At 44.5% G+C, this 26,727-nt stretch overlaps 1 protein-coding gene across 2 annotated transcripts in view; it reads left to right on the top strand.

Moving 5' to 3' along the window:
* SPTLC3 (serine palmitoyltransferase long chain base subunit 3) overlaps window positions 1-26,727 on the top strand; it is a 131,776-nt gene that overhangs the window by 44,474 nt on the left and 60,575 nt on the right. For both annotated transcript variants that reach the window (XM_084623555.1, XM_084623556.1), the window contains exons 2-4: window positions 5,542-5,733; window positions 8,296-8,450; window positions 14,748-14,896. In XM_084623555.1, coding sequence (XP_084479681.1) covers window positions 5,542-5,733; window positions 8,296-8,450; window positions 14,748-14,896 — 496 coding nt within the window. The remainder of the gene's footprint in view (window positions 1-5,541; window positions 5,734-8,295; window positions 8,451-14,747; window positions 14,897-26,727) is intronic.

Raw genomic sequence — 26,727 nt, 5'->3', positions numbered from 1 at the left:
TCTTATAGGTAGGGGACGTGCCACTAAAAATGCATTCCCATCCAATAAAAATATTTGGAAAAATGCAATTGAAAGAAAGGGAGAGATTGCATCTTTTGTGGATACTTGCTTGGCTCGGAAGTACTGTGTAGTAGAAGTGTCTTACTTTAGAAAGGATTTTTTTATATATGGGTTAGCTGCTCCCATGAATTACCCAAGGCTTGTGGGGGCAAATTCAGGTTTGTTGTAGGTGAGTTGTGAATGCAGCTCTTTTACCTCTGTTGTTCTGAAAAGGCTTGCAAATATCAAGAGTTTTGTGATTCCCGTGTAATCACCAGTGAGATTTTTTTTCAAGTTACACAATAATATGTTCTCTGTCTTTCATAAGCATCAGAAGTTTCAAAACATATGAGGGACGGGTATGACGTCAAGTGATTCTGCAGACACCTGCAATTGAGGGCATTGGGTGGGGTGAGTCAGAGAGAAGAAATTATTAGAGTCGAGCAGTTCTTACTCTGAAAGGGAATCAAGTGAACTTTGCTCTGCTGTGTGAGGCAGGGGTAAATAAAGTGAGGAAAGCAAAATGAAGGTAGACGGGAAGGAATTAAGTCTTGTCTACACAGCATCAGCAAAGTGCACTGTAGGGGGATGTGATTTGCAAAGAGCATTCACGTGCTCTGCTCTCACTGCCCCAGGTAGACCCTACGGGCACGCTCTAAAAGGTACCCAGTTTCAAACAGGACTACATTTACATGAACTAGGTACCTTTTAGAGTGTGCCCACAGGGACTACGTGAGGCAGTTAGAGCACAGCACATTAGTGCACTTTACAGATCACTCCCCTCTGGCATGATTTGCCGCACCACGTAGACAAGCCCTTGTTGGCAGCTTTCTAGTTCTACAAGCCTTGCTGTGTTCATACGTTTTAGAAAAGGTTTCATAGCTCTGCACTTGTCTAATGCTTGTACTGTAATATTTGTCTGAGACGATGCTCATGGCAAAGAGTAGTGTGAAACTACTGAATGAGGGCCAGATCCCCAGCTAATGTAAATCAGCCTCGCTCCATGATTTTAAAGAAGGTAGGCTGATTTACACCAGCTAAGGACCTGGCCCAAATTTTTAGCCATGAACACTTATGTGTGTGTGACATAAGCCAGGCGGGGTAAATCCAAACCCAGCATTACTAGTGGTGCGTCGGGCCCACAGTTCAGTGGGCCCTGCAGAAACCACTACTGCTGTATCAAAAGAAAAGACTAAGAGTGCAAGCACTGCCCTTTTTCCTCTGCGTCTGACTGGCATTTGGGTTGGGGACAATGGCAAAGAAAGTAGAGGATTCTGGATGAGAGAGCAGGGGAGCTGCAGATCTGGCAAATGCTGCAGAATCTTTGCCCCTCACTGTTGGAATCTCCCATCGCTGCCCAAGTGGCTGGAAATGCTTTTGAAGAGACTTACCTGCCATTTGTGTGTTTTACATTCCTCCCCTACCCCAACTACCTTTGTGACCCTTGGAACAGAAGGCCATAAGAGCTTGAGGCAGACAATGTTCCTGGCTGATATCCAACTTAACTACCTGGCATCAAGTAATGTCTTGGTTGGAGCCCTTCATGGTATACAGCCATTTGAACAGAGCTTGTTTGACCAGCATGAATGGGATTCCAAGGAATTAATAGTATAGGGCCCTCACTGTCCAGTGGATTGCCAGATGTTTTTCTCCACTACAGAATATGTAACCTCTCTGGGTAGGAGCTCTCTAGTTAGATAAAAAGACTGGAATTCTTGTGACAGGACTGCTTGGGCTCTTCTCAGGTACGCCTGTCTATAAAAAAATCTCTTGCTCAGACTGCAGACTGCACAAGATAAGTAGAAGAGACAGGATCTTTTTCATTTCTTCAAAGCTCTGCTCTCATGGAAGCAACAGTGGACTTGCTTGGGGGCAGAATTCTTTATTAAGTTAGTGAAGGGTGTTGTGATGGAGGCAAATGAGAAACAAATTGCCACTAAGACCCCACCCCCAATGAGGAAAGACTGCCCTGGGTCATTTGTCCACTGGGTTGGAGCTTTAGCCAATGCGTTCTCTACCAATGGCTGAATATTCCCATTTCCTACTGGATCATTTCTCCTAGGTTTTCTCTCTTTCATATTTTTGTGGTTGTGATCAGGCCAGCTTGGAGATGGCTCAACCTTGGAGGGACCCAGATTAGTCTGAAGCCATGGAGTTGCAGCACAGAGGAAGAGAATTGGAGATGTGAAAAGCTGCATGACATTCATTAATGATCTGGAGGATGGTGTGGATTGCACCCTCAGCAAGTTTGCAGACGACACTAAACTGGGAGGAGTGGTAGATACGCTGGAGGGTTGGGATAGGATACAGAGGGACCTAGACAAATTGGAGGATTGGGCCAAAAGAAATCTGATGAGGTTCAACAAAGACAAGTGCAGAGTCCTGCACTTAGGATGGAAGAATCCAATGCACCGCTACAGACTAGGGACCGAATGGCTCGGCAGCAGTTCTGCAGAAAAGGACCTAGGGGTTATAGTGGACGAGAAGCTGGATATGAGTCAACAGTGTGCCCTTGTAGCCAAGAAGGCCAATGACATTTTGGGCTCTATAGGTAGGGGCATTGCTAGCAGATCGAGGGACGTGATCATTCCCCTCTATTTGACATTGGTGAGGCCTCATCTGGAGTACTGTGTCCAGTTTTGGGCCCCACACTACAAGAAGGATGTGGAAAAATTGGAGAGAGTCCAGCAGAGGGCAACAAAAATGATTAGGGGACTGGAACACATGACTTACGAGGAGAGGCTGAGGGAACTGGGATTGTTTAGTCTACAGAAGAGAAGAATGAGGGGAGATTTGATAGCTGCTTTCCACTACCTGAAAGGTGGTTCCAAAGAGGATGGATCTAGACTATTCTCAGTGGTAGCAGATGACAGGACAAGGAGTAATGGTCTCAAGTTACAGTGGGGGAGATTTAGGTTGGATATTAGGAAAAACTTTTTCAGTAGGAGGGTGGTGAAACACTGGAATGTGTTACCTAGGGAGGTGGTGGAATCTCCTTCCTTAGAAGTTTTTAAGGTCAGGCTTGTCAAAGCCCTGGCTGGGATGATTTAATTGGGGATCGGTCCTGCTTTGAGCAGGGGGTTGGACTAGATGACCTCCTGAAGTCCCTTCCAACCCTGATATTCTATGATTCTATGATTGGGTTTCAACTGCCACCACTACACAAGTTTTAAATATAATGCCACAGCTGTGGGGGAAGGAGAGGATGGCTCCTTCAAAGCTGCTAGCCTTGTGTCCCTGCTCTGAGAAATAAGGTGACAATAGTTGGGGATTGGTCCTGCTTTGAGCAGGGGGTTGGACTAGATGACCTCCTGAGGTCCCTTCCAGCCCTCATATTCTGATTCTATGATTCTGATTCTATGAATAGAAGTATGTTTTCACTTAGATCTGCTGTGCTTGTCATGTAGCCCACAAACCGCCTAGCCTTAGCTTGTGGTAGGCTTTATCAATTTCAGAACATGGCATGGAGATCTCCATTGGTGTTGCTAAGGCTGACCTTCATGGTTGGAGGCCACACCTCAGTACTCATCCTTTAATTTTCACACAGTTAATCACAATGTGCAGCTGACCCACGTATGTGACCATGCTGGAGTGGATGGTACCATGGTACAATAGCTTTGGCCATGAGTCAGTATTGGCAATGTGTAATCCTGGAATGAGGAACAAATAAACCCATCGTGAAGACTCATACAATACATACTTTACATACATTGAAGAATGCAGAACACTTTGCAACATTTAAACCTGACCTAGTGGGAATATGGGGGGTTTTTTTTGTTTTGTTTTTTAATCTTCCAGTTCACTCAACATGTTTGAGGCTTGTAGTGGTGGGGCAGGTGTCCCTCTCCCTCTGGGTCGGAGGGAGGCACCACCACCTCGCTTCGTTGTCAGGGCCTCCACCCCATATCAGGGGAATCAGCATAGGCGTTACCATCCCAACCGTTTTAACGGGCTGTGCAGCCAACCGTCTAGGGCCCTTGGACATTTCAAGCAGGTGCGGCACCCACCTTAGTCGATGGCCTCGGGGCCCTTGGGGCAGGGGTCCGGGCCAACACTAGCATTAAACAGCTCCAAGCCCTTCGGCCCAGGGCGGAGCAACCCCACCAGTCAATTAGCGCTGGCCTATGGAGGCAGAGATAGCAAACCCAGTAGTCAATCTGTTCTGGGCTCTTGTAGCAGAGCCAGAGGAAACCTCAGGTGTAGGGTGGCGGAGTAGTTTGCCACTGAGTCAGCGAGGATCCCAACCACAACACGCTGGCCGTGCCTCAGGCGAAGCTGCAGCCAGTCTAAGGTTTACTGTCTCTGGGCCACTTCCTCCCCTCCCCTTGGGGTGTACGTGGAACAGCAGGGTGTCCTCTGCCTCCTCTGGGTCGGTGGCCTGTGGCAGTCCCAGCAGGTCTGTGGCAGAAGTGGGCTCCCCGGCGGGCAGAGCATCACTGGGTTCAGCAGCAGGGTCAGCATCCGGGAGCAAGCAGGGTTCATCTGCCTCCTTTGGTGTCTTGGCCCCAAATGAGCAGGAGGCCCCGCCCTTTATACTTTCTGTCCCAGTGAAGTACTTCCAGCGGGAGGGGCGAGGGAGGCCTGGCTCCGCCCACTTGTGCACAGAGGGTGGTTCCTCCCCTTCTGGCTTGAAGAAAGGTCACACTGCCTCACTACCTGCTAGATATTCTTCTGAATTTCCATACTCTTCGCAGCACAGATAGAAACTGTAGGTATTGATAAGATCCATATTTCTGATCATGTTGCTATATCAATTTTGATTAGTATTGATTTAAGCCTGTCAAACCTTCATCTTGGATGTTTAGTAATTCAGTGACTTGTGACCCAAAATTTGTTACATTTATAAACGAAGGGTTGGATTGTAACCTTACAATCCCAACATGAGGTAGAGGCAAATTCCTCAAGAGCAAATCAGTGTTTGTGTGTGTATATAAAATATATGTGTATGTGTTTATAGCTAGAATTCATTCTCTCTGTCTTTCAAGTAAAAATTATAAAATTTTCATAAATAGAATCGAGCATCAGCAGTATTAGCACCATTATTGATTTTTGCCCTTTCTTCTAATTTTTTAAGTGGATCTATGCATTTCTCTTGGTGCCTGCAAAGCCTTCAGTCAGGGTCCAGCGGAAGTATCTTTTCTATACGCAGGAAAAAATTAAATTTTATTAAATGGACACAAATAACAGCCCTTGATTTCAACACTGGCAGATTCTGCAATCTCAATTTTGTAAGCTAACTCAAGTTACAAGCCCCGGTTGCCCCCTTTCTTGTTATTGCTTGTCTTATTTCTAGAACCTATAACAATGACTACAGCATAAGAAGTAATCCTCCTTAAATTTAGGATTTGCCAGGTCTAATGCTGTGATGATACACCTCTGCTAATCCATGCTACATTATAGGAAGAGATTGCACCTAAAAACCTGAGGTCTTGAAGCAAATTATTTTTGGTTTTAAAGCCAGTTGAAATGTTTTAATCACAGATTCTTATTTTGTATTTTCAGAAAAACGGCATATCAAATGGAGGTCTCTACAAAAGGCCATTTAATGAACACTTTGAACAAGCACCAATGTATGTTGCTGTTTTGACTTACGTGGGTTTTGGCGTTGGAACAATATTTGGCTACCTGCGAGATTTTATGAGAGCCTGTGGACTAGAAAGATGTAGCCTTGCTGCAGAAAGAGAAGAACAGAAAGTATGTATGAAAAAAGTTAGTGTATTGTGTTAAGGGCTTTCCCTTCACCCTCTCCTGGTTCCTGTCATGCAGACAGAAAGCAGAAGACCAGAAATCTGAAGTGCAAGCAATGAGATGTTTATTGGGGTTAATCAAGCAAGCATATCCATAGCTCTGTACACTGCAGAGCCTTCCCTTCTCTGTTTTTCCCACTTCCTCCTTCTTAGCAGGCTTAATTATACCTGTAGTGCATGCCCCTGGACCCACCTCTTACAATTTATGGTCATGTTCCGTTTTGGAGGGTCGTGAGTCTGGGGGCTTTGGTACCACCTTTTTTGTATCCCATGGGAAGGGTAAGGAGTGAGGTTGTGTTCTGGCCGAGGTCGGGCTTTTCTTTGGCTTTTAGTGTGTCTTATACCTCCCCTCCCCCAATCTCCTTGCCCGTTCCGACTGGTTGCTTGACCTTGCCTTGAGACAGGAGTCGAGGCAATCTCCAAGTGTACGCTCATATATTAAACTCCTGGCATACCCAGTAGCTCTGTTATCTTTTCTCATTACACTAACAAATCCATCTGGCTGACCTCTCCAGGAGCTGGGTTTCCTCTTCTATCTGTCCAAAAAGAAATTTTGTTCATAACAGCCCATAATAATAGAAGGAGAGGGGGTGGCAATTTGCATGATCAAGAGCTTTATATTTGCTTGAAAGCTAAAATATGTCTTGAAAGAACAAAGCTCAGGCGTATGGTATTCTTTAGCATAGTAATCAACATTTTTAACCTAAGAATATGTATTTTAAAAAGTTCTTAGCAAACTGCTATTTTAAAACCGTGACTTGTTCTCTTCCTATAAACACAGGAGATGGTAAATACAAATGAAGTTCACACATAGGTAGCCATCAAGCAGAAAATAAGCTGTGATGCCAAAATATAAAACCCTGATTTATAAGAATTGTTGGAAACTGGAGCGCTATTCCTGGATAATTTGGGGATTGCTGTCACCCTAAGTCTGTTATGCTAACACATGCATAAATGATACCCCCGCATAGTTTTGGGGAATACACTGGAGTACTGTTGATATACAGTGTACAATAATGACAATATTATGATACTATCCCCTTTTAAAACTGAGACCTTTGTCGTGCTGTCTCTCGCTACTCCACAGAGAGTAGTTTGGCAGATTCCCATCCCAGGGTGTGTGTTTGCCAAGTAGATCATAAATTAGTCTGATTCTTCTGCTCCAGCTACAAAACAAAAACAGTTTGCCTTAGATGCATGCTTCAATCTCCTCTGGCAGGTCTGCTTTAAACTGACCATATCCATATTGAATACCAGTCTGTTTGATACTGATCCAGACAATTTAAAGCAGACCTGCCAGAGGAAGTGGAAGCATGAATGATCCCAAGCAGCTACAGATGATCAATTCATGCTTGATCCCTTAGATTCCCATGAGGGCACTATTTCTAACAATCTGAGCAGCTTTCAAATATGGGCCATATATTATCACAAATGTTTCCTTCTTCACCTGTCCCCACCCCAAAATTACATTGTCTGAGGGCCAAGACTGACCATATTCATTTTTGGACTGGTGGCAGGTTTACCACTCAAAGCCTTGTGAATGATCAGGGCTAGAAATAAGTGAGGGATCCCCATGTTCCAACAAGACACCCAAGAATTGTTTCTTTCCCTGGTAGGCCCAAGATACGTGACCCTAAAGTCATGGCATTGTGATACACAGAAAAGCTATTCTATAATCATTAGTATGGATTTAAAATTGATTAGTTTATAATTTCCTTCTTCTTCTGAGCTCTCTGTAGTTTGAGTCAAGGGACCGGGAGCTACAGGAGGAAAGATACAAAAAAAAATACCAACTCCATTCAAAAAATCTGGAAGATGTTTCTGTCCCTAAAATGGGGGGTGGGTTTTGTAAGGTTTTGTTTTTTTAAAAAAGCAGCATAAGCTACGTAATGAAGTAGCAGGATATAAAGAGTTCATTATCACACTTTTGATATGTCCTCTGTGATTTGGCCACTTGTGAATAATGATGATCCTAAACATTTCAGTAAAACCTTTTTACCACACCATTGTGTATTCTGTTAATTCTAATATTTCATATGTATGTATTTGCTAACTAGTATGACTGTGGTACAACATATATATAACCCATGGTTAAGTATTTGTCAACCAAAGTCAACGCCCTACAAGAAGAAGGCATGTATAAACTGAGGTGGGAACTTCTAGTCTAGGCTGACAATATCAAAATAAATCACTGTAGGTTTTCGGGTTATATCTAATGAATCCATTTTCTTATGGATTATGATTTGCTTTTTATCCCACATTTGCTAGAAGCTCTGCATTATAATGAACCTCTCTATTTTCAAAATAACTTTCACAATGTGTATCTGGCATGACGTCTCCTCCTGGTATGAGCTTTCAGAATATTAGACCCTTTTGTGAGTTCTCTGCTACTAGGCTTGTATTACTACCAGTTTCTTAACGAATTAGTCTGCCTTTTTAATTTAAATAATAAAGTACATAAGATGGTGACTTCCCTAGAAATGTAACCCTGTATTTGTTTTCAAACCAGGATTTTGTGCCACTTTATCAAGATTTTGAGAACTTTTACACAAGAAACCTCTACATGAGAATACGAGATAATTGGAACCGTCCAATCTGCAGTGTCCCAGGGCCACAGTTTGACCTGATGGAACGTATTACAGATGATTTCAACTGGACATTTAGGTGGGTCAGGCTACAGGTAGCAACCAACAGTTTTTTAGCCAGGGAAGTAGAAAGCTATAATGGGAATATAAGTATGCAGAATGTCATTTCTCAAGTTGGAATATGGCAACAGAACAAAACTGGATGGGTAAATATTTATTTGTTTATTTATATATTGCCCCTTCTCTAAAATCTGCTTTAATTGTAGATTTACTGGTTTTACAAAAATAGTAGTTTTCTACTTCTGACCCATCTACAAAGGGCAAACAACAGCATTTAACACTTCATCCATTAACGTCAGTGATTCTACACCAGCTGAAGATCGAGCACTGTGCTTCTAAACACTGTTTGGGTGGGCAGCATGGAAGGAGGCCAAATTATGTTGCAAATGGGCTTTTTTTAAAAAAAAATTGCTTTAACCCAGGTAAAAACCTAAAAGAGATTTAAAGGCATTTATAACATAGTTTGGACCCATCCACACTGCTTGGCCAAACTCTCTTATAACCCAGTTTGGTTTAAGCCTTTCTTAAGCACAGTTGTAAAAATGATTGCTTGTGCTGTGTAGATGAGACTTCTGATTTACACACAAGGATCTGCACCAATTCTTTGGTATTGAATTCCAAGCTTGGAATTGAAAGCTTTATATACACTCAGCTTCACTCTATTGAAATTGAGGTAGAAATGCACTACAGTGAAAACGATGTAGTGTCTCTGTTTATACTATGGTTGCTGAAATATTTTGAAAAAGTAAGCACACGTATTAGAAAGATATTGGGTGTGTTGCAGCATGTGGGTTTTATGGATTATTTTTCAAATTATTGAAATTACATTGACATGTCTCCTTATTCTTTTTTCCAATGAATGATGCATGGTTGTTCCTCTGGTATTGACTCTCTTAATACAGCTTGATGGAAGCCATGCCTCTGATGGTCCAACAGAGTTGGGAAGCAGATAAGCATATGTCAAATGTACATTGTTCCTGCTAAACAATCCTAAAGGCAATTTTCAAACAATATATACAGGCACTGTTTCACTCGACCCTGAAATGCAGTCATCTGTAGGATGGAATGTGGCAAACATTGTGTGGAAGCCAACAGTTCTTCTTCAAGTGACGGGCCCTGTGTGTATTCCACACATGGCTGCACACGCAGTGTCTGTTGACCCTCACATGTGCGGTACATCTCCTCATGCTCCCAACTGAAGATATATGGGGCAGTACCAGGCAATGCCACTCCAGTTCCCTCTTACTGCCACATGGACTGATTTGGAACCCTGATCCTCCTTTGCTCTTACCAGATGAGAGACTTGCCTTTCTCTACTGTAAATAATTTAGACTTAATTTTACTCTATAGCTTAGTTAGGATAGTTAATATAGTAGATATAGTTGTAGTTTAGTAGAAGCACTCCCAAGTCAGGGCACTCAACCCCCCGTCACTGATGGACTACGTCTAGGATCCCAGGCTTCAAGAACTGCGTCTCCTGCCCTCATTCTTTTTCTATTAGTGATTGTGCCTATACTGGCTGGGAGAAGCACACATCTCAGCAAAGTGTACCATCTGTAAGTCCTTCCCGCCCAGAACCAGAAAGGCCTGTGAGCTCCATCTCTGCAAGTTCCTGATGGAAGAGGCGATGAGGCCCTGAATGCACTCAGATCCTGGCCAGGGAGACCCCCCCTGTACAGCAGCTGCCATAACCCAGCAGTGCCTCTCCAAGCACAAGCCATGGTGTGTAACCGCCAACACTGAAAAGTAAGGACAAGTCCACCATGAGAGAAAAAAACACTCTCACGGGCACAAGAGCAGATCCCTGCAACGTACTGCTCATAAGAGATGTGTTCCCTCCTCAAGTTATACCAGGTCGGGTGAGGTGTCACGCATGGACCCTGCGGAAGCAGTGCCAACGACCCCACATCTGGAGGGTAAGACAAAGAAGAAGCAGGATCCATCAGTAATGCCACTGACCTTGGTATCAGGACTCTTAGAGTGCGCGTCTACGAGTGCAGCTCCGAATACTCCAATGGTGCCACCTCGACATCTCATGGACAGAACAGGCCTGACTGTGAAACCGGGTCCCTTCGTAGTCTCCATGGGCAACCTGAAGACACCCAGAATCTCTCCCACCAATTGATTCTTCAGTGGGAAACCGACTCCCTGCTCTACAAGGGTGTGAAAGAGGGCTTCCCCCCACAATCCCAAAGGAAAGAATTCTATTCATCATGTTTCCTCATCCCAAAAAAAGGCATAGGCCAGAGATCCATCCTGGACCTTCAACAGCTAAATTACATGCATCAGGAAGCTGAAATTCTCCATGATCATGTTGGCATCGATTTCCTCTGTCCACGAGGAAGCTTGGTGCACGGTTCTTCACATGAAAGATGCATACCTCCATGTAGACATCCATCTGTTCCACAGGCAGTTCCTTTGTTTCAAGGTGGGACATTGACACTTCCAGTTTTGTTTTCTTCCTTTCAGCATAGTGGGTACTGCAGATGGTTACAAAGGTATTCACGATCATAGCGGCTCAAATGAGACACCAGGGTACCACAGTATTCCCTTATCTGGACAATTTGCTCCTAGTGGGACAATCATGACAAGAAGTTGTCTCCATGACCCAATCTCTTCAAAGACTTTTGGCCTCCCTAGGAATCTGCATGAATGAAGACAAGTCCATTTTGTCACCTACACAGATTATAAGTTTTACAGAGATGAGACTGGACTCAGTTGTTGCATGGGCCTTCCTCCTGGCAGAAGGCTTTGCCACAGTGAGCTCCCTAAATGCTCACATTTGCCGCTAGCCCCGCACGACAGTCCACCAGTGCCTCTCCTCGTGGGGCACATGGCAGCCTGTACCTACATGATGCCCTTTGCAAGACTCCACATGCAGTGCCTACAGACTTGGCTCCTCCTGACCTACAAGCCAAACAGGGATCACATCGAATCCAGAGTCACTGTCCCCTTGGACATTCTGACCCCTCTTGCTTGGTGATCCAGTCCATCCAAGGTCATGAGTGGGACCCCCTTCAGCCCTCCCGCTCCAAAGGCCACCATCATGACAGACATCTCCTTTATGGGATGGGATGCCCACCTGGACCACCAAACAATGCAGGACACGTGGACTCCATGGGAAGTCAGGAAACACACAAATGTGCTGGAGCTCAGGGCAGTCTGCCTCACCTGCAAAGCCTTTCTTCCCCTCTTACATGCTCTCCACATACAAATCTTTTCAGACAACATTGCCATGGTGGCATACATCAACAAACAAGGAGGGGCTGAATCTCGCTCCCTCTGCTCGGAGTTGGTCAGACTGTGGAACTGGTGCATCAGAAACCAGGTGACCTCAAAAGTTGCATATCTCCTGGGCTCCCAGAATTCCCTGGCAGACACACTGAGCAGTACTTTCCACATTGATCCCGAATGGGAACTACAGGATGCATTACTGACCAACCTCTACACATGGTGGGGTACCCCCAACTGGGATCTCTTTATGTCATATGTAAATTGGAAGCTCTCCCTGTATTGCTCCGGGGCACTGTGGGAAGAGACTCTCAGGGCAATGCTCTCCTGCTGTCATGGATGGGCCACCTACAATATGCTTCTCCCCCATCCCCGCCCCCATTCCCCTGTTGCTTCAGGTTCCCAGGAGAGTGCATCGGGACAGAGCCACCATCATCCTCACAGCACCCTACCATCCCTGACCGTTCTGGTTCACAGACCTCATGAAGCGCTCCACCTGTGCATCAGTCAGGCTCCAGTTGTCCCCAGATCTTCTCACTCAAGATCAGGGCAGGTTCAAACATCCCCGTCTGGGCACACTTCACCTCACACCCTTGTGTTTGGATGGGCGTCTGACATAGATCGTGCATGTTCCACGCCAGTGCAGCAGATCCTTAACCAGAGCAAAAAAGAATCAACCAAAACATGCTATCAAGCCAAGTGGTGTCACTTCCTGAAGTGGGCCTGCCACCACCACCATTCACCAGACACAGTGACCATTCTGGTCATCCTAGATTATTTCCTTTCCCTAAAAACATTGGGTTCAGCTCTCAGCTCTATCTATGTACATCTTGGTGGCCTTCCTTCCCCCAGTGGACAGATGCTCCATCTCTACATACCCAAGATGGTACGATTCATGAAAGGCCTGCTCAAAACCTTCCCACTGTTCACCAAACCCACACCTCAGAGGAACCTTAACCTCGTCCTCTCAGCCCTCATGAGACTACCTCTTGAACCTATGGCAACTTATACCATGGCCCATTCTTTTCATAAAAGTGGCCAGGTTGTGTCCAAAGGATCAGTAAACTAGCAGCCATGGTGGCTGGCCCTTCTGACACAGTATTCCATAAAGACAAAGTTTCCTTGAGACTACACCCCGAATTTCTCCCCAAGATTGTGTCAGAATTCCATCTGATTCCATCCACTTGCCTGTGTTCTGCCCAAAACCACATGCTTCCCCTACAGACAAGAGACTACACTCCCTTGATGTCATTCGGGCCCTGGCATTCTACCTACAAAGAACTAAACCCTTTCAAAAGTCTTCACCACTCTTCGTAGCCCTAGCAGAAAAAATCAAGGGGCCAAACCATATCCCCACAGAGAATCTCCAAGTGGGTCTCAGGCTGCATACTGGAATGCTACAAGATATCAAACCTCCCCTCTCCTGGGAGCATTACAGCTTACTCCCAGGGGCATTACAATTCTACATGGGCACAAGCCACTTCCTCCACTTCACAGGCTTGACAAAGCCCTGGCTGGGATGATTTAGTTGGGGATTGGTCCTGCTTTGAGCAGGGGGTTGGACTAGATGACCTCCTGAGGTCCCTTCCAACCCTGATATTCTATGATTCTATGATTAGCGGATGTTCTGTGGCAAGACATCTGCAAAGACACAGCATGGCATTTCATACACACATTCACAACGCACTATGCCCTGGATCATGCAGTAGCCATGAACAAGGGTGTGGGACGAGCTGTATTGCAAATGACTCTGCCAGTAGCCTCCTTGCATCCATCACCACACTGATCACTGATTACAGGTCACCCACGTGTGAAATACACATAGGGACCATCACTTGAAGAGGAGGAGGAGGAGGTTATTTACTGTAACTGGAGGTTCTTTGAGATATGTGGTCCCTATCTCTGTTCCACTACTTATTCTCCATCCCCTCTGCTTGGGACTTGACCACATTGCAGTACGAATAGGAACGGGAGTGGTATTGACCTGCGCTGTCCCTTATACCTTTGGTCGGGAGGACAAGGAGGCATACCGTGCATGTGTGGGCCAACAGACATTGCTTGGAAAAAACTTCAGTTCAGCTACATGGCGCACATGCGCACCCGACATCTCAAAGAACCTCCAGTTACAGTAAGTGACCTCCGCTTTTGACCCAGTGAAGTAGAAAACAATTGGAAACTATAAGTATACAGGTTTCAGAGTAACAGCCGTGTTAGTCTGTATTCGCAAAAAGAAAAGGAGGACTTGTGGCACCTTAGAGACTAACCAATTTATTAGAGCATAAGCTTTCGTGAGCTACAGCTCACTTCCTCAGATGCATATCGTGGAAACTGCAGCAGGCTTTATATATACACAGAGAATATGAAACAATACCTATTCCCACCCCACTGTCCTGCTGGTAATAGCTTATCTAAAGTGATTTCCAGCACAAATCCAGGTTTTCTCACCCTCCACCCCCCCACACAAATTCACTCTCCTGCTGGTGATAGCCCATCCAAAGTGACAACTCTTTACACAATGTGCATGACAATCAAGCTGGGCAAAAATCCAGGTTCTCACATCCCCCCCACCCCCATACACACACAAACTCACAGCAGGAGAGTGAGTTTGTGTGTGTATGGGGGTGGGGGGGATGTGAGAACCTGGATTTGTGCAGGAAATAGCCCAGCTTGATTGTCATGCACATTGTGTAAAGAGTTGTCACTTTGGATGGGCTATCACCAGCAGGAGAGTGAATTTGTGTGGGGGGGTGGAGGGTGAGAAAACCTGGATTTGTGCTGGAAATCACTTTAGATAAGCTATTACCAGCAGGACAGTGGGGTGGGAATAGGTATTGTTTCATATTCTCTGTGTATATATAAAGCCTGCTGCAGTTTCCACGATATGCATCTGAGGAAGTGAGCTGTAGCTCACGAAAGCTTATGCTCTAATAAATTGGTTAGTCTCTAAGGTGCCACAAGTCCTCCTTTTCTTTATAAGTATACAGAATGTAATTTCCCAAGTTGGAATATGGCAATAAAACAAAACTTGATGGATAAATACTTATTTATTTATTGCCTTCTTCTTTAAAATCTGCTTTAATTGTAGGTTTACTGGAAGAACTATCAAGGATGTAATCAACATGGGTTCTTATAACTACCTTGGCTTTGCAGAAACAGATGCTAATGCTTTGAAAACAGTGGCAGATGAATTACAGAACTATGGGACAGGAGTATGCAGTACCAGGCAGGAAATGGGTAAGTGGAATAAACGGCTAAATTGCTGCTATGGTTTCTATTGCTAGATGGGTTGTTCTATTGTCACAGATGCTATGATGAAACTGGATACTTGTAAGATTCTATGCTTGTTAACTATTCCTTGCTTGGCTATTAAAAGGAATGTTAATTTCTTTTCAATATTATGTAATTGTTAAAAAGCTTGAGTAGATTTTTGTCCCATGTGCTAGCTTATCATCCAAGAAAGGTGCATCTGTCTCCATCTGAAAGCAACTCCAATTGCATTGCTATTCAGAAGCTCTTTCCCTGCCAGGCTGGCTGTGCAGAAATAGTCTTCTGGAACTCTTTTATGTATGATGCGGGTAGTGCAAAAATATAGAACTAAGGCATGCTAACCTTACCCATTTCTGCTGTCAGCTACTGCTGATTGCAAAGAGAGCCTGTAGTGCCTTTTCAAAGCTGTTTTGACTAATTTTGGTAACGTGCATGACTTTACATGTTACAACTTGCAAGTCTCCAGAGTTTTTGGTTATCAGTTGTTGTTGTCTCCTCTGGAGATCTCTGTTAATGGTCATAGTTATCATACTAAAAAGTTTGGACAGAAACCTGACTAGCAGTGTGTATTCATGGGAGCCTGAAATCTCTTGATCTGCTCAGTGTTCCTGCTGATTATGAAATGATCAAGAATTTTCTATCCAAATAATTTTCCAATGGAAAATGCCTTTTTTTTTTTTTTTTTTGCAAAAAATCAAAAACATTTGTGGGAAAACATCAATTTTTCTGACAAATTTCAATTTTCCACAAGGGTCTGACTGCAGGGGGAAAATGTGCTTGTTGGCGGCATTACTAGGCCCTTCCCTTCCCAAGCAATACTGCTTCTTGGCGGGTTCCTCCTGCTATCCACCTGGTTTCAGATATCCAGTTCTGGAGTCTTTGGTTAGTATTTAAACAATCACGTTTATTCTAGAAATGAAATCATAAACACTGTAACTCTGTTGGTTAGGCAGAGTCACAGTGGCAGAACCTAGCTAGCAGATAATGCCGAGCCAGATAATGCCAAAGAATTGGTAACAGTATATACAATATATATATTAACAACTGATTAACAATTTACCAATCACTACAGAACATGATGGAGTTATTGACAGGTAAACAGTACCCTTCACATGAATCATAACCATAACAGGACTTTGAGACCTGCGCTTCTCCGGCCAGGAGTCCCTTCTGCACATGTGCAGGTATACAAAGGTCACACAGTGGACACCTTGATCAACAGCCCCTAGGCTCCACTCCCTCTACTGTCCCTATACCAGGGATCGGCAACCTTTGGCACGCGGCCCATCAGGGAAATCCGCTGGCAGGTCTGGACAGTTTGTTTTCCTGCAGCGTCTGCAGGTTCAGCTGATCGCATCTCCCACTGGCCACGGCTTGCCATACCAGGCCAATGGGAGCTGCAGGAAGCAGCCAGCACGGTTAGTCTCTAAGGTGCCACAAGTACTCCTTTTCTTTTTGCGAATACAGACTAACACAGCTGTTACTCTGAAACCTTTGATTTCTTTCCTGTTGGAAATGCTGATGGCTGGGAAGATGAGGCACTTGTTTTTAGGGATTCTAGCTATTTTTAATAAGTAAGCATTAAAAGGGAACCCAGATCTCTTGCATTCATAATTTCCTCTAAAATGTACAGCCTTTCAGAGGGAGAGTTACAGTGAGCAGAAGGCGGAAATGGGTTAAAAAAGTAGGAAAAGGAGGTATAAGGATGGGTTTAGATCATTTGGTGTTATATCTGTAGTGCTGCTTTAACTCTGTGCTAGTTAATACTAAAGCAACTTTACAGAACTTGAATTATTTACTCACCCACTTAGGATGAGTAATATTTTTCATTTGACTTTTTGAGTGAAATAATTTTAATTTTTTTATCACCTTCATCGTAATAAGGTTGGGCAAGAAGCATTTTTTCAAAACGATTTAGTTTGGTTGAACTTAAGTACTTGAAGTATTCATAAATTGAGGTATAATAACTAACACTATAGACTCTTTATGGTCCCAGACCAGGAAAGCATGCAAGCATGTGTGTGTGAGCACAAATAGTGCCGTGGAAGTCACACACATGTGTAAGGTTTCAGAGTAGCAGCCGTGTCAGTCTGTATCCGCAAAACGAAAAGGAGTACTTGTGGCACCTTAGAGACTAACCAATTTATTTGAGCATAAGCTTTTGTGAGCTTATGCATCTGATGAAGTGAGCTGTAGCTCACGAAAGCTTATGCTCAAATAAATTGGTTAGTCTCTAAGGTGCCACAAGTACTCCTTTTCTTTTTACACATGTATAAGTGCTTTGTATGTTCAGGGCCTTAATTAGTAAGCACTCTTTCTAAGCACTGATAGGTCTGTGTATGAAAAGAATATTTTGTTTCTTGGAGAAGTATAGTGAAGAGAGGGGAGAATGAAGAAGTAAAATGAATACAGTAGTTATTTTAAAAACAAATGCCAGATAAAAATTTATAATATAATAAAACCTTGGGCCTGAATCTGCACATCCTTGTGTAGTGCAGAGTGCATGGTAGATATAAGATGCTCCTGAATCAGAATGCGAGTATTTTTCAGGTGCTTGGCTTTGGAAATAGATTAACGTGGAAATTTTAATGTTTCCATTTATATATTTAAAATTACATCTCCATTTTACAAAAGAGATTGGAATCAAGGCAGAATATTGCCAAAGACAATACTTAGGGCTTGTCTACACAATTAGACCATGGCAAGCAGGGGTGTGAATCTACCCCACACTAGCCTGCCACAATCTAACTGTCCCTGTCCACCCTGATGACATGAGTTAACAGTTTGTTAATGCGCTTTGAGCTAGTTCTGGTTCAAAGAGGATTAGATCAAAGCACTCTCAGGGTATGTCTACACTACGAAATTAGGTCGAATTTATAGAAGTCGGGTTTTTAGAAATCGTTTTTATATAGTCGATTGTGTGTGTCCCCACACAAAATGCTCTAAGTGCATTAACTCGGTGGAGTGCTTCCACCGAACCGAGGCTAGCGTCGACTTCCGGAGTGTTGCACTGTGGGTAGCTATCCCACAGTTCCCGCAGTCTCCGCTGCCCATTGGAATTCTGGGTTGAGATCCCAATGCCTGATGGGGCAAAAAACATTGTCGCGAGTGGTTCTGGGTACATGTCGTCAGGCCCTCCCTCCCTCCCTCTGTGAAAGTAATGGCAGACAATCGTTTCGCGCCTTTTTCCCTGAGTTACCTGTGCAGATGCCATACCACGGCAAGCATGGAGCCCACTCAGCTCACTGTCACCGTATGTCTCCTGGGTGCTGGCAGATGCGGTACTGCATTGCTGCACAGCAGCAGCAACCCATTGCCTTGTGGCAGCAGACGGTGCAATAGGCCTGAAAACCGTCCTCATCGTGTCCGAGGTGCTCCTGGCCACCTCGGTAAGGTCAGTCAGGAGCGCCTGGGCAGACATGGACGCAGGGACTAAATTAGGAGTGACTCGATCAGGTCACTCTCTTTAGTCCTGCAGGCAGTCCTATTGTACTATCTTATGGTGAGCAGGCAGGAGATGAGGACGGCTAGCATTCCTATGGCACCATCTTCTGCTGAGCAGCCAGGAGATGTGGATGGTTTGCAGTCCTACTGCAGTGTCTGCTGCCAGCCAAAGATGTAAAACATAGATGGAGTGGATCAAAACAAGAAATAGACCAGATTTGTTTTGTATTCATTTGCTCCCCCCTCCCTCCCTCTGTGAAATCAACTGCCGACAATTGTTTTGATGAGGGCTGTCAGGGGCACCTTGAAAACTTTAATGGAGATTCCGTCCTGCCTGAAATAGCAGAGGGAGGGATAGCTTAGTGGGTTGAGCATTGGCCTGCTAAACCCAGGGTTTTGAGTTCAGTCCTTGAGGGGGCCATTCTGTGTGACAGTTGTTTTTGTTTCTCCTTGGTGTAAAGCCACCCCCTTTGTTGATTTTAATTCCCTGTAAGCCAACCCTGTAAGCCATGTCGTCAGTCGCCCCTCCCTCTGTCACAGCAACGGCAGACAATCGTTCCGCACCTTTTTTCTGTGCAGATGCCATACCACGGCAAGCATGGAGCCCGCTCAGATCACTTTGGCAATTAGGAGCACATTAAACACCACTCGCATTATCCAGCAATATATGCAGCACCAGAACCTGACAAAGCGAAACCGGGTGAATAGGCGATGTCAGCGCAGTGACAAGAGTGATGAGGACATGGACACAGACTTCTCTCAAAGCACAGGCCCTGGCAATGCGGGCATCGTGGTGCTAATGGGGCAGGTTCATGCGGTGGAACGCTGATTCTGGGCTCGGGAAACAAGCACAGACTGGTGGGACCACATAGTATTGCAGATCTGGGACAATTCCCTGTAGCTGCGAAACTTTCGCATGCGTAAGGGCACTTTCATGGAACTTTGTGACTTGCTTTCCCCTGCCCTGAAGCGCATGAATACCAAGATGAGAGCAGCCATCATAGTTGAGAAGCGAGTTGCAATAGCCCTGTGGAAGCTTGCAATGCAAGACAGCTACCTGTCAGTCGGGAATCAATTTGGAGTGGGCAAATCTACTGTGGGGGCTGCTGTGATGCAAGTAGCCAGCGCAATCAAAGATCTGCTGATATCAATGGTAGTGACCCTGGGAAATGTGCAGGTCATAGTGGATGGCTTTGCTGTAATGGGATTCCCTAACTGTGGTGGGGCCATAGACAGAACCCATATCCCTATCTTGGCACCGGAGCACCAAGCCGGCGAGTACATAAACTGCAAGGGGTACTTTTCAATAGTGCTGCAAGCACTGGTGGATCACAAGGGACGTTTCACCAACATCAAAGTGGGATGGCTGGGAAAGGTACATGACGCTCGCATCTTCAGGAACTCTGGTCTGTTTCAAAAGCTGCAGGAAGGGACTTTATTCCCAGACCAGAAAATAACCATTGGGGGTGTTGAAATGCCTACAGTTGTCCTTGGGGACCCAGCCTACCCCTTAATGCCATGGCTCATGAAGCCATACACAGGCAGCCTGGACAGTAGTCAGGAGCTGTTCAACTACAGGCTGAGCAAGTGTAGAATGGTGGTAGAATGTGCATTTGGATGTTTAAAGGCGCGCTGGCGCAGTTTACTGACTCGGTTAGACCTCAGCAAAACCAATATTCCCACTGTTATTACTGCTTGCTGTGAACTCCACAATATCTATGAGAGTAAGGGGGAGATGTTTATGGCGGGGTGGGAGGTTGAGGCAAATCGCCTGGCCGCTGGTTACACGCAGCCAGACACCAGGGTGGTTAGAAGAGCACAGGAGGGCATGGTGCGCATCAGAGAAGCTTTGAAAACCAGTTTCATGACTGGCCAGGCTACAGTGTGAAAGTTCTGTTTGTTTCTCCTTGATGAAACCCCCAACCCCTTGGTTCACTCTACTTCCCTGTAAGCTAACCACCCTCCCCTCCTCCCTTTGATCACTGCTTGCAGAGGCAATAAAGTCATTGTTGCTTCACATTCATGCATTCTTTATTAATTCATCACACAAATAGGGGGAGAGAAGCACCAGGAGGGGTGGTGGAGGAAGTAAGGACAAGGCCACACAGCACTTTAAAAGTTTAAAACTTAAAACTTATTCAATGCCAGCCTTCTGTTGCTTGGGCAATCCTCTGGGGTGGAGTGGCTGGGTGGCCGGAAGCCCCCCCACTGCGTTCTTGGGCATCTGGGTTAGGAGGCTATGGAACTTGGGTAGGAGGGCGGTTGGTTACACAGGGGCTGTAGCAGCGGTCTGTGCTCCAGCTGCCTTTTCTGAAGCTCAGCCATATGCTGAAGCATATTAGTTTGATCCTCCAGCAGCCTCAGCATTGAATCCTGCCTCCTCTCATCATGCTGCCTCCACCTTTCAGCTTCAGCCCTCTCTTCAGCCCGCCACTTATTCTCTTCAGCCCGCCACCTCTCCTCCCGGTCATTTTGTGCTTTCCTGCACTCTGACATTCTCTGCCTCCACGCATTCGTCTGTGCTCTGTCAGTGTGGGAGGACAGCATGAGCTCAGAGAACATTTCATCACGAGTGCGTTTTTTTCACCTTCTAATCTTCACTAGCCTCTGGAAAGGAGAAGATCCTGTGATCCTTGAAACACATGCAGCTGGTGGAGGAAAAAAAAAGGGACAGTGGTATTTAAAAAGACACATGTTATAGAACAATGGGTACACTCTTTCACGGTAAACCTTGCTATTAACATTACATACCTAGCACATGTGCTTTCATTCCAAGGTCGCATTTTGCCTCCCCCCACCACATGGCTAGCCCATCCCCCCTCCCCCCTCCCCGTGGCTAACAGTGGCGAACATTTCTGTTCAGCCACAGGCGAACAGCCCAGCAGGAATGGACACCTCTAAATGTCCCCTTAAGAAAAGCACCCTATTTCAACCAGGTGACCATGAATGATTTCACTCTCTTGAGGATAACACTGAGAGATAAAGAATGGATGTTGTTTGAACGCCAGCAAACATACACTGCAATGCTTTGTTCTACAATTATTCCTGAGTACGTGCTATTGGCCTGGAGTGGTAAAGTGTCCTACCATGGTGGACGGAATAAGGCTTCCCTCCCCAGAAACCTTTTGCAAAGGCTTTGGGAGTACATCCAGGAGAGCTGCAAATACCAGGACGAATTAATTATTAAACATGCTTGCTTTTAAACCATGTATACTATTTTAAAAGGTACACTCACCAGAGGTCCCTTCTCCGCCTGGCAGATCCAGGAGGCAGCCTTGGGTGGGTTTGGGGGTACTGGCTCCAGGTCCAGGGTGAGAAACAGTTCCTGGCTGTCAGGAAAACCGGTTTCTCCGCTTGCTTGCTGTGAGCTATCTACAACTTCATCATCATCATCTTCCTCGTCCCCAAAACCTGCTTCTGTGTTGCCTCCATTTCCATTGAAGGAGTCAAACAAAATGGCTGGGGTAGTGGTGGCTGAACCCCCTAAAATGGCATGCTGTTCATCATAGAAGCGGCATGTTTCGGGCTCTGACCCAGAGCAGCCGTTTGCCTCTCTGGTAGGCTTGCCTCAACTCCTTAAGTTTCACGTGGCACTGCTTTGGGTCCCTGTTATGGCCTCTGTCCTTCATGCCCTGGGAGATTTTGACATGTTTTGGCATTTCGAAAACTGGAATGGAGTTCTGATAGCACGGATTCCTTTCCCCATACAGCGATCAGATCCTGTACTTCCAGTTCAGTCCATGCTGAGCTCTTTTGCGATTCTGGGACTCCATCAAGGTCACCTCTGCTGATGAGCTCTGCCCTCACCTGCAGCTTGCCACGCTGGCCAAACAGGAAATTGAAATTCAAAAGTTCGTGGGCCTTTTCCTGTCTACCTGGCCAATGCATCTGAGTTGAGAGTGCTGTCCAGAACGGTCACAATGGAGCACTCTGGGATAGCTCCCGGAGGCCAATACCATCTATTTGCGTCCACAGTACCCCAAATTCAACCCGGCAAGGCCAATTTCAGTGCTAATCCCCTTGTCGGGGGTGGAGTAAGGAAATCAATCTTAAGAGCCCTTTAAATTGAAAAAAATGGCTTCATCATGTGCAGGGTTAAATCAATTTAATGCTGCTAAATTCGACCTCAACTCTTAGTGTAGACCAGGGCTCAGAAACTGTTAATGCACATCAGCAGGGTGCAAAAGGACAGTTAATCCATGGCAGGCTAGTGCTGGGTAGATTCACACCCAAGCTTGCCTTGATGGTCTAATTGTTTGTGTAGACAAGTTCTTAGTTACTCCTTATTTTAGGAGGAATGATTTCAATCTGAGTAACCATGATTAAAAACTGATGACAATGAGAAAAGCAAAATCCTGTCACTGCAATAGCCAGTCATTTGCATGTTACTTTAATATGCAGTTTATAATACAGAAGCATAAGGAGCTAATAAAAAGAGAGAATGGCATATCCAGATTCTTGTGTCAATTTGTGAGACAAGCCAATCACTTAATTCTTTTTTTATCTTGGTTTTTTTCCCCACCATGCAAGATACTTTCAGTATATCTTAGAAAATGGTATTCAATACATACACATAGATGTATACATCTAGGAACAAAGAACATAAGCCATACTTACAGAATAGGGGACTCTATCCTGGGAAGCAGTGACTCTGAAAAAGATTTGGGGCTCATCAGCTGAACATGAGTTCCCTGTTCGAGACTAGGGCCAAAAGGGCTACTGCAATCCTGGGATGCATCATCAGAGGAATCTCGAGTAGGAGTAGAGATTATTTTACTTCCGTATTTGGCACGGGTGCGACCACTGCTGGAATGCTGTTTCCAATTCTGGTGCGCACAATTGAAGAAGGATGTTGAGAAATTGGAAAGGGTTCAGAGAAGAGCCATGAGTATGATTAAAGGATTAGAAAACCTGCCTTACAATGATAGACTCCAGGAGCCCCATCTATTTATCTTAACAAAGATTAAGGGGTGATTTGATTATAGTCTATAAGTATCTACCTGGGGCACAAATATTTAAAAAAGGCCTCATCAATCTAGCAGAGAAAGGTATAACACAATCCAATGGCTGGGAGTTGAAGCTAGACAAATTCAGACTGGAAATAAGGCATACATTTTAACCGTAAAATGTTGGACCATTGGACCAATTTACCAAGGGTTCTGGTGAATTCTCCATCACTGACAACTTTTAAATCAAGATTAGATATTTTTCTAAAAGATCTGCTCTAGAAATTATTTTGGAGAAATTTTATGGCCTGTATTATATATAGGATGTTATATATGTGTTCTATAGGATGTCAGACTAGATAATCACAATTATCTTTACCGGCCTTGGGATCGATGGATCTGTGGGAGGCTTTTGGGATTTTCAATCTGAAAGTGAATTTTCCTCTTATTTTAAAAATAGGGACAAGCTGTACATCCTGAATGAGAATCTGCACCCCTGCACACTACAAAGTTTAACTGTCTAGGGGCTCTATAGTTAAACATTTGGTGGTTACATAAACATATGGATCTACTGGCCATTGTCCCCTTTGGAGCTGGCACCCAGAAGCAGCAGGGTTTACTGCATTATTACAGCTGTGTAGCAGCCATGCAGAATTTCTTCCCCAGCCCCTTTTGAAATTCTCCCATTGCTACTCAGTCTAAGAGCAAAGGACTAGATTTAGCCCACACAGAATAAGTTGGGTGTGAGTTGTATCAGAGGGGGTTGTGGGGAGAGTTTAAATTTTGGTGCTCAACCAAAAATCAGTTGTCATTTTGTTCTGTTTTTTTATTATTATTTGATTGGTCTTTTAATTTCTTTGATTTTTAAGGAAAAATCTAAATTTCCATGTCCACATTTAAATTACAATAGCACTTTACTTTTTTCAGGCTTTAGGGCCGCACATGACATTTTAGCAGCATGTTCTGGCAGGAGGTAATGGTTGTGTTACTATTTTTTATTTTATTTTTTATATTCAAATTGTGCCCAAAGGTCCGATTCAGGATCAAGTCCTATTGCCCCAAGTGCTGTACAAACATAGGATGAGACAGTTACTGCCTTGAAGATGATATAGTGATAAGAAACTAAAGCTAATGTGAACTAAGTTGTACCCTTCGAAACAATTTCAGTATTTATGACCTGAAATTTCATATGTGACTAATGATTTAGGGTGTCTCAATTTGTGGGTGTCCACCTTTAAAAAGGGCCTGATTTTCAGAGAGTGGGTAAGTCTGAAAATCAGGACTATTTCATGTGACTCAGGTTAAAATCTCACAATTACCATTGATGTTTGAAAATTTAGGCCTGTGACTTGTATTGGGATGTCAGGATTATTGGGTCAGTTCAGTTTTGGCCCCAGATTTAAGGGATTTGTTCGTTTTAAAATCAGCTTTTATTAAATCCAAGGGTAACACAACATTTACCATACTATTTTTTTTTAAATCCAGTGGAAAGAATTTAATTTAAAAAACAAATTAAATATTGCCCACCAGCGTTTGCAACTCAGACATTACAGCATTGTGCTAGCACAGATAATGGAAAGTGAATAAGACTTTTAACTTTGTTGTTTAAATATTTCATAAGCTGTCAGTGACTTTTAATCACCAGGCCTGGATTTTGTCAGCCTGGGCAACTTGCTGTAGGAGTGTACACGCCACATTCCCCATACCCAGGTGAGCTGAGGGATGACATGCCCTAAAGGTGACTTAATTTGGGAGAGTAGGGTGTGGAAGGCTGAAAATATGAAAGTCACAATTTTTATAACAATTTTTGATTGTTATCAGAATTTCCCATAATACCCTTGTCTTTTTCAAACACCAGCCTGACAAACTCACACTATCCTATAACTGGGAAGAGGGATGGGAGAGAATTATTTGGGTTTTCCTTTCAAATTTACTGATGGCTGTTTTTTCTTCTTTTATCAAGTAGACCGCTTATGCCACCTGATTGGGAAAGCTCTGTGGCCCCAGTTCTCTGGTCAGGCTGCGCTGCAATCAGTGCAGAGCCTGGTGGGATGTAGGGGAAATGTAACATCAAGGTGACTTTGTGCTGCCCTGATCAAGGGACCAGTCTAACCCCAGTAAAACAAAACAGACTTAGGGTTGCTATAATTTGCACCTTCTGGTAGTGGCAGATCCACTAGCTGCGGATTGTCAGAACACTAGTGATCCAGCCAAACCCCATTCCACCGGGCATGCATCCCACACTAGAGAGCTGAGTGGCTGAGGGTAGGTATAACTAGTGTAACTGGCTGTACACCCTTGGGGACCTTCCCCTGCTGGGGAATCCTCCTATATAACCACATACTTAAATGACTGGTTTGAATACATTTAATATCCTCTCGTTTTAAAACTCAAGAATCTTAAGTAGGCCGAATCTGAATCAGCCCTGTTCTTCCCACCCCCGTATGATTTTGTCTCTAGCCTTTCATTGATAAGATCTGGTCTATGCATCATACTTCTTCCGTAACACCTCACCCACCACCTACAGTAGTTCCATCATAATTAGAGATGTGCAAAGCCAGGGCTGGTGTTGCAAATCCTTGTCAGTCAGGTTTGGGTTTTGCAAAACAAAACCCACCAAATTCAGGGGTGGTTCTGGTTTGCGGTTTGGATTTATATCCAATAGTTCTATAGAGTGACTGTATTTTATTGGCACCTACCTTCCATTGCTGGGATTTGTCATGCACAAATAGTGACGGGTGAATCTCAAATTGTTCAGTCTATCATCCTAGCAAAGTCAACAAAGGCAGGTTAAAGAAATACCAGAGATGCTGCCCTTTTCTATTCCATCTAAGAGTGACAAAAACATACCGACAAGAAGTACGGTTAGGACAACTGACCAGAGTGGGAAAGATGGACGTGCAATTTTTTTGAGCAGACATGCATTTTTTTAAGTCAATGTTCCTTTAAGCTACTGTATATATGTGAACAGAAAAACAGGAATAGAAAACAATACCTCAGTACAACCAACTGAGTTATAATTGCTGCTGGAACCACAATGAGCCCATTTAATAGTTGGGTTTTAATTATGGCAGGTAAGATCACCTTTCTGGCTCACCACTCTCATTATCCCTCCATTTGTTCACCTGTCTCCACCAAATCAAACAAAAGCTTCTTGTCTTCCCCTTCAGTTCCCTTCATCATTTAACTCTGCCTCACTACCAGACCTACTGTTCTGTCATGACACCAACTCCGCCTCTGCTCTGCAGGTGACATGAGCCATTATCATAGAATATCAGGGTTGGAAGGGACCTCAGGAGGTCATCTAGTCCAACCCCCTGCTCAAAGCAGGACCAATCCCCAATTTTTGCCCCAGATCTCTAAATGGCCCCCTCAAGGACTCATGCATAGGTCCACTTGTTCCTTCAG

Source organism: Lepidochelys olivacea, assembly GCF_965140295.1.
Source record: "Lepidochelys olivacea isolate rLepOli2 genome assembly, chromosome: 3".
Classification (NCBI taxonomy): Eukaryota; Metazoa; Chordata; order Testudines; family Cheloniidae; genus Lepidochelys; species Lepidochelys olivacea.
Note: the sequence above shows the minus strand (reverse complement) of the source record. Positions and strands in the feature narration are given on the sequence as shown.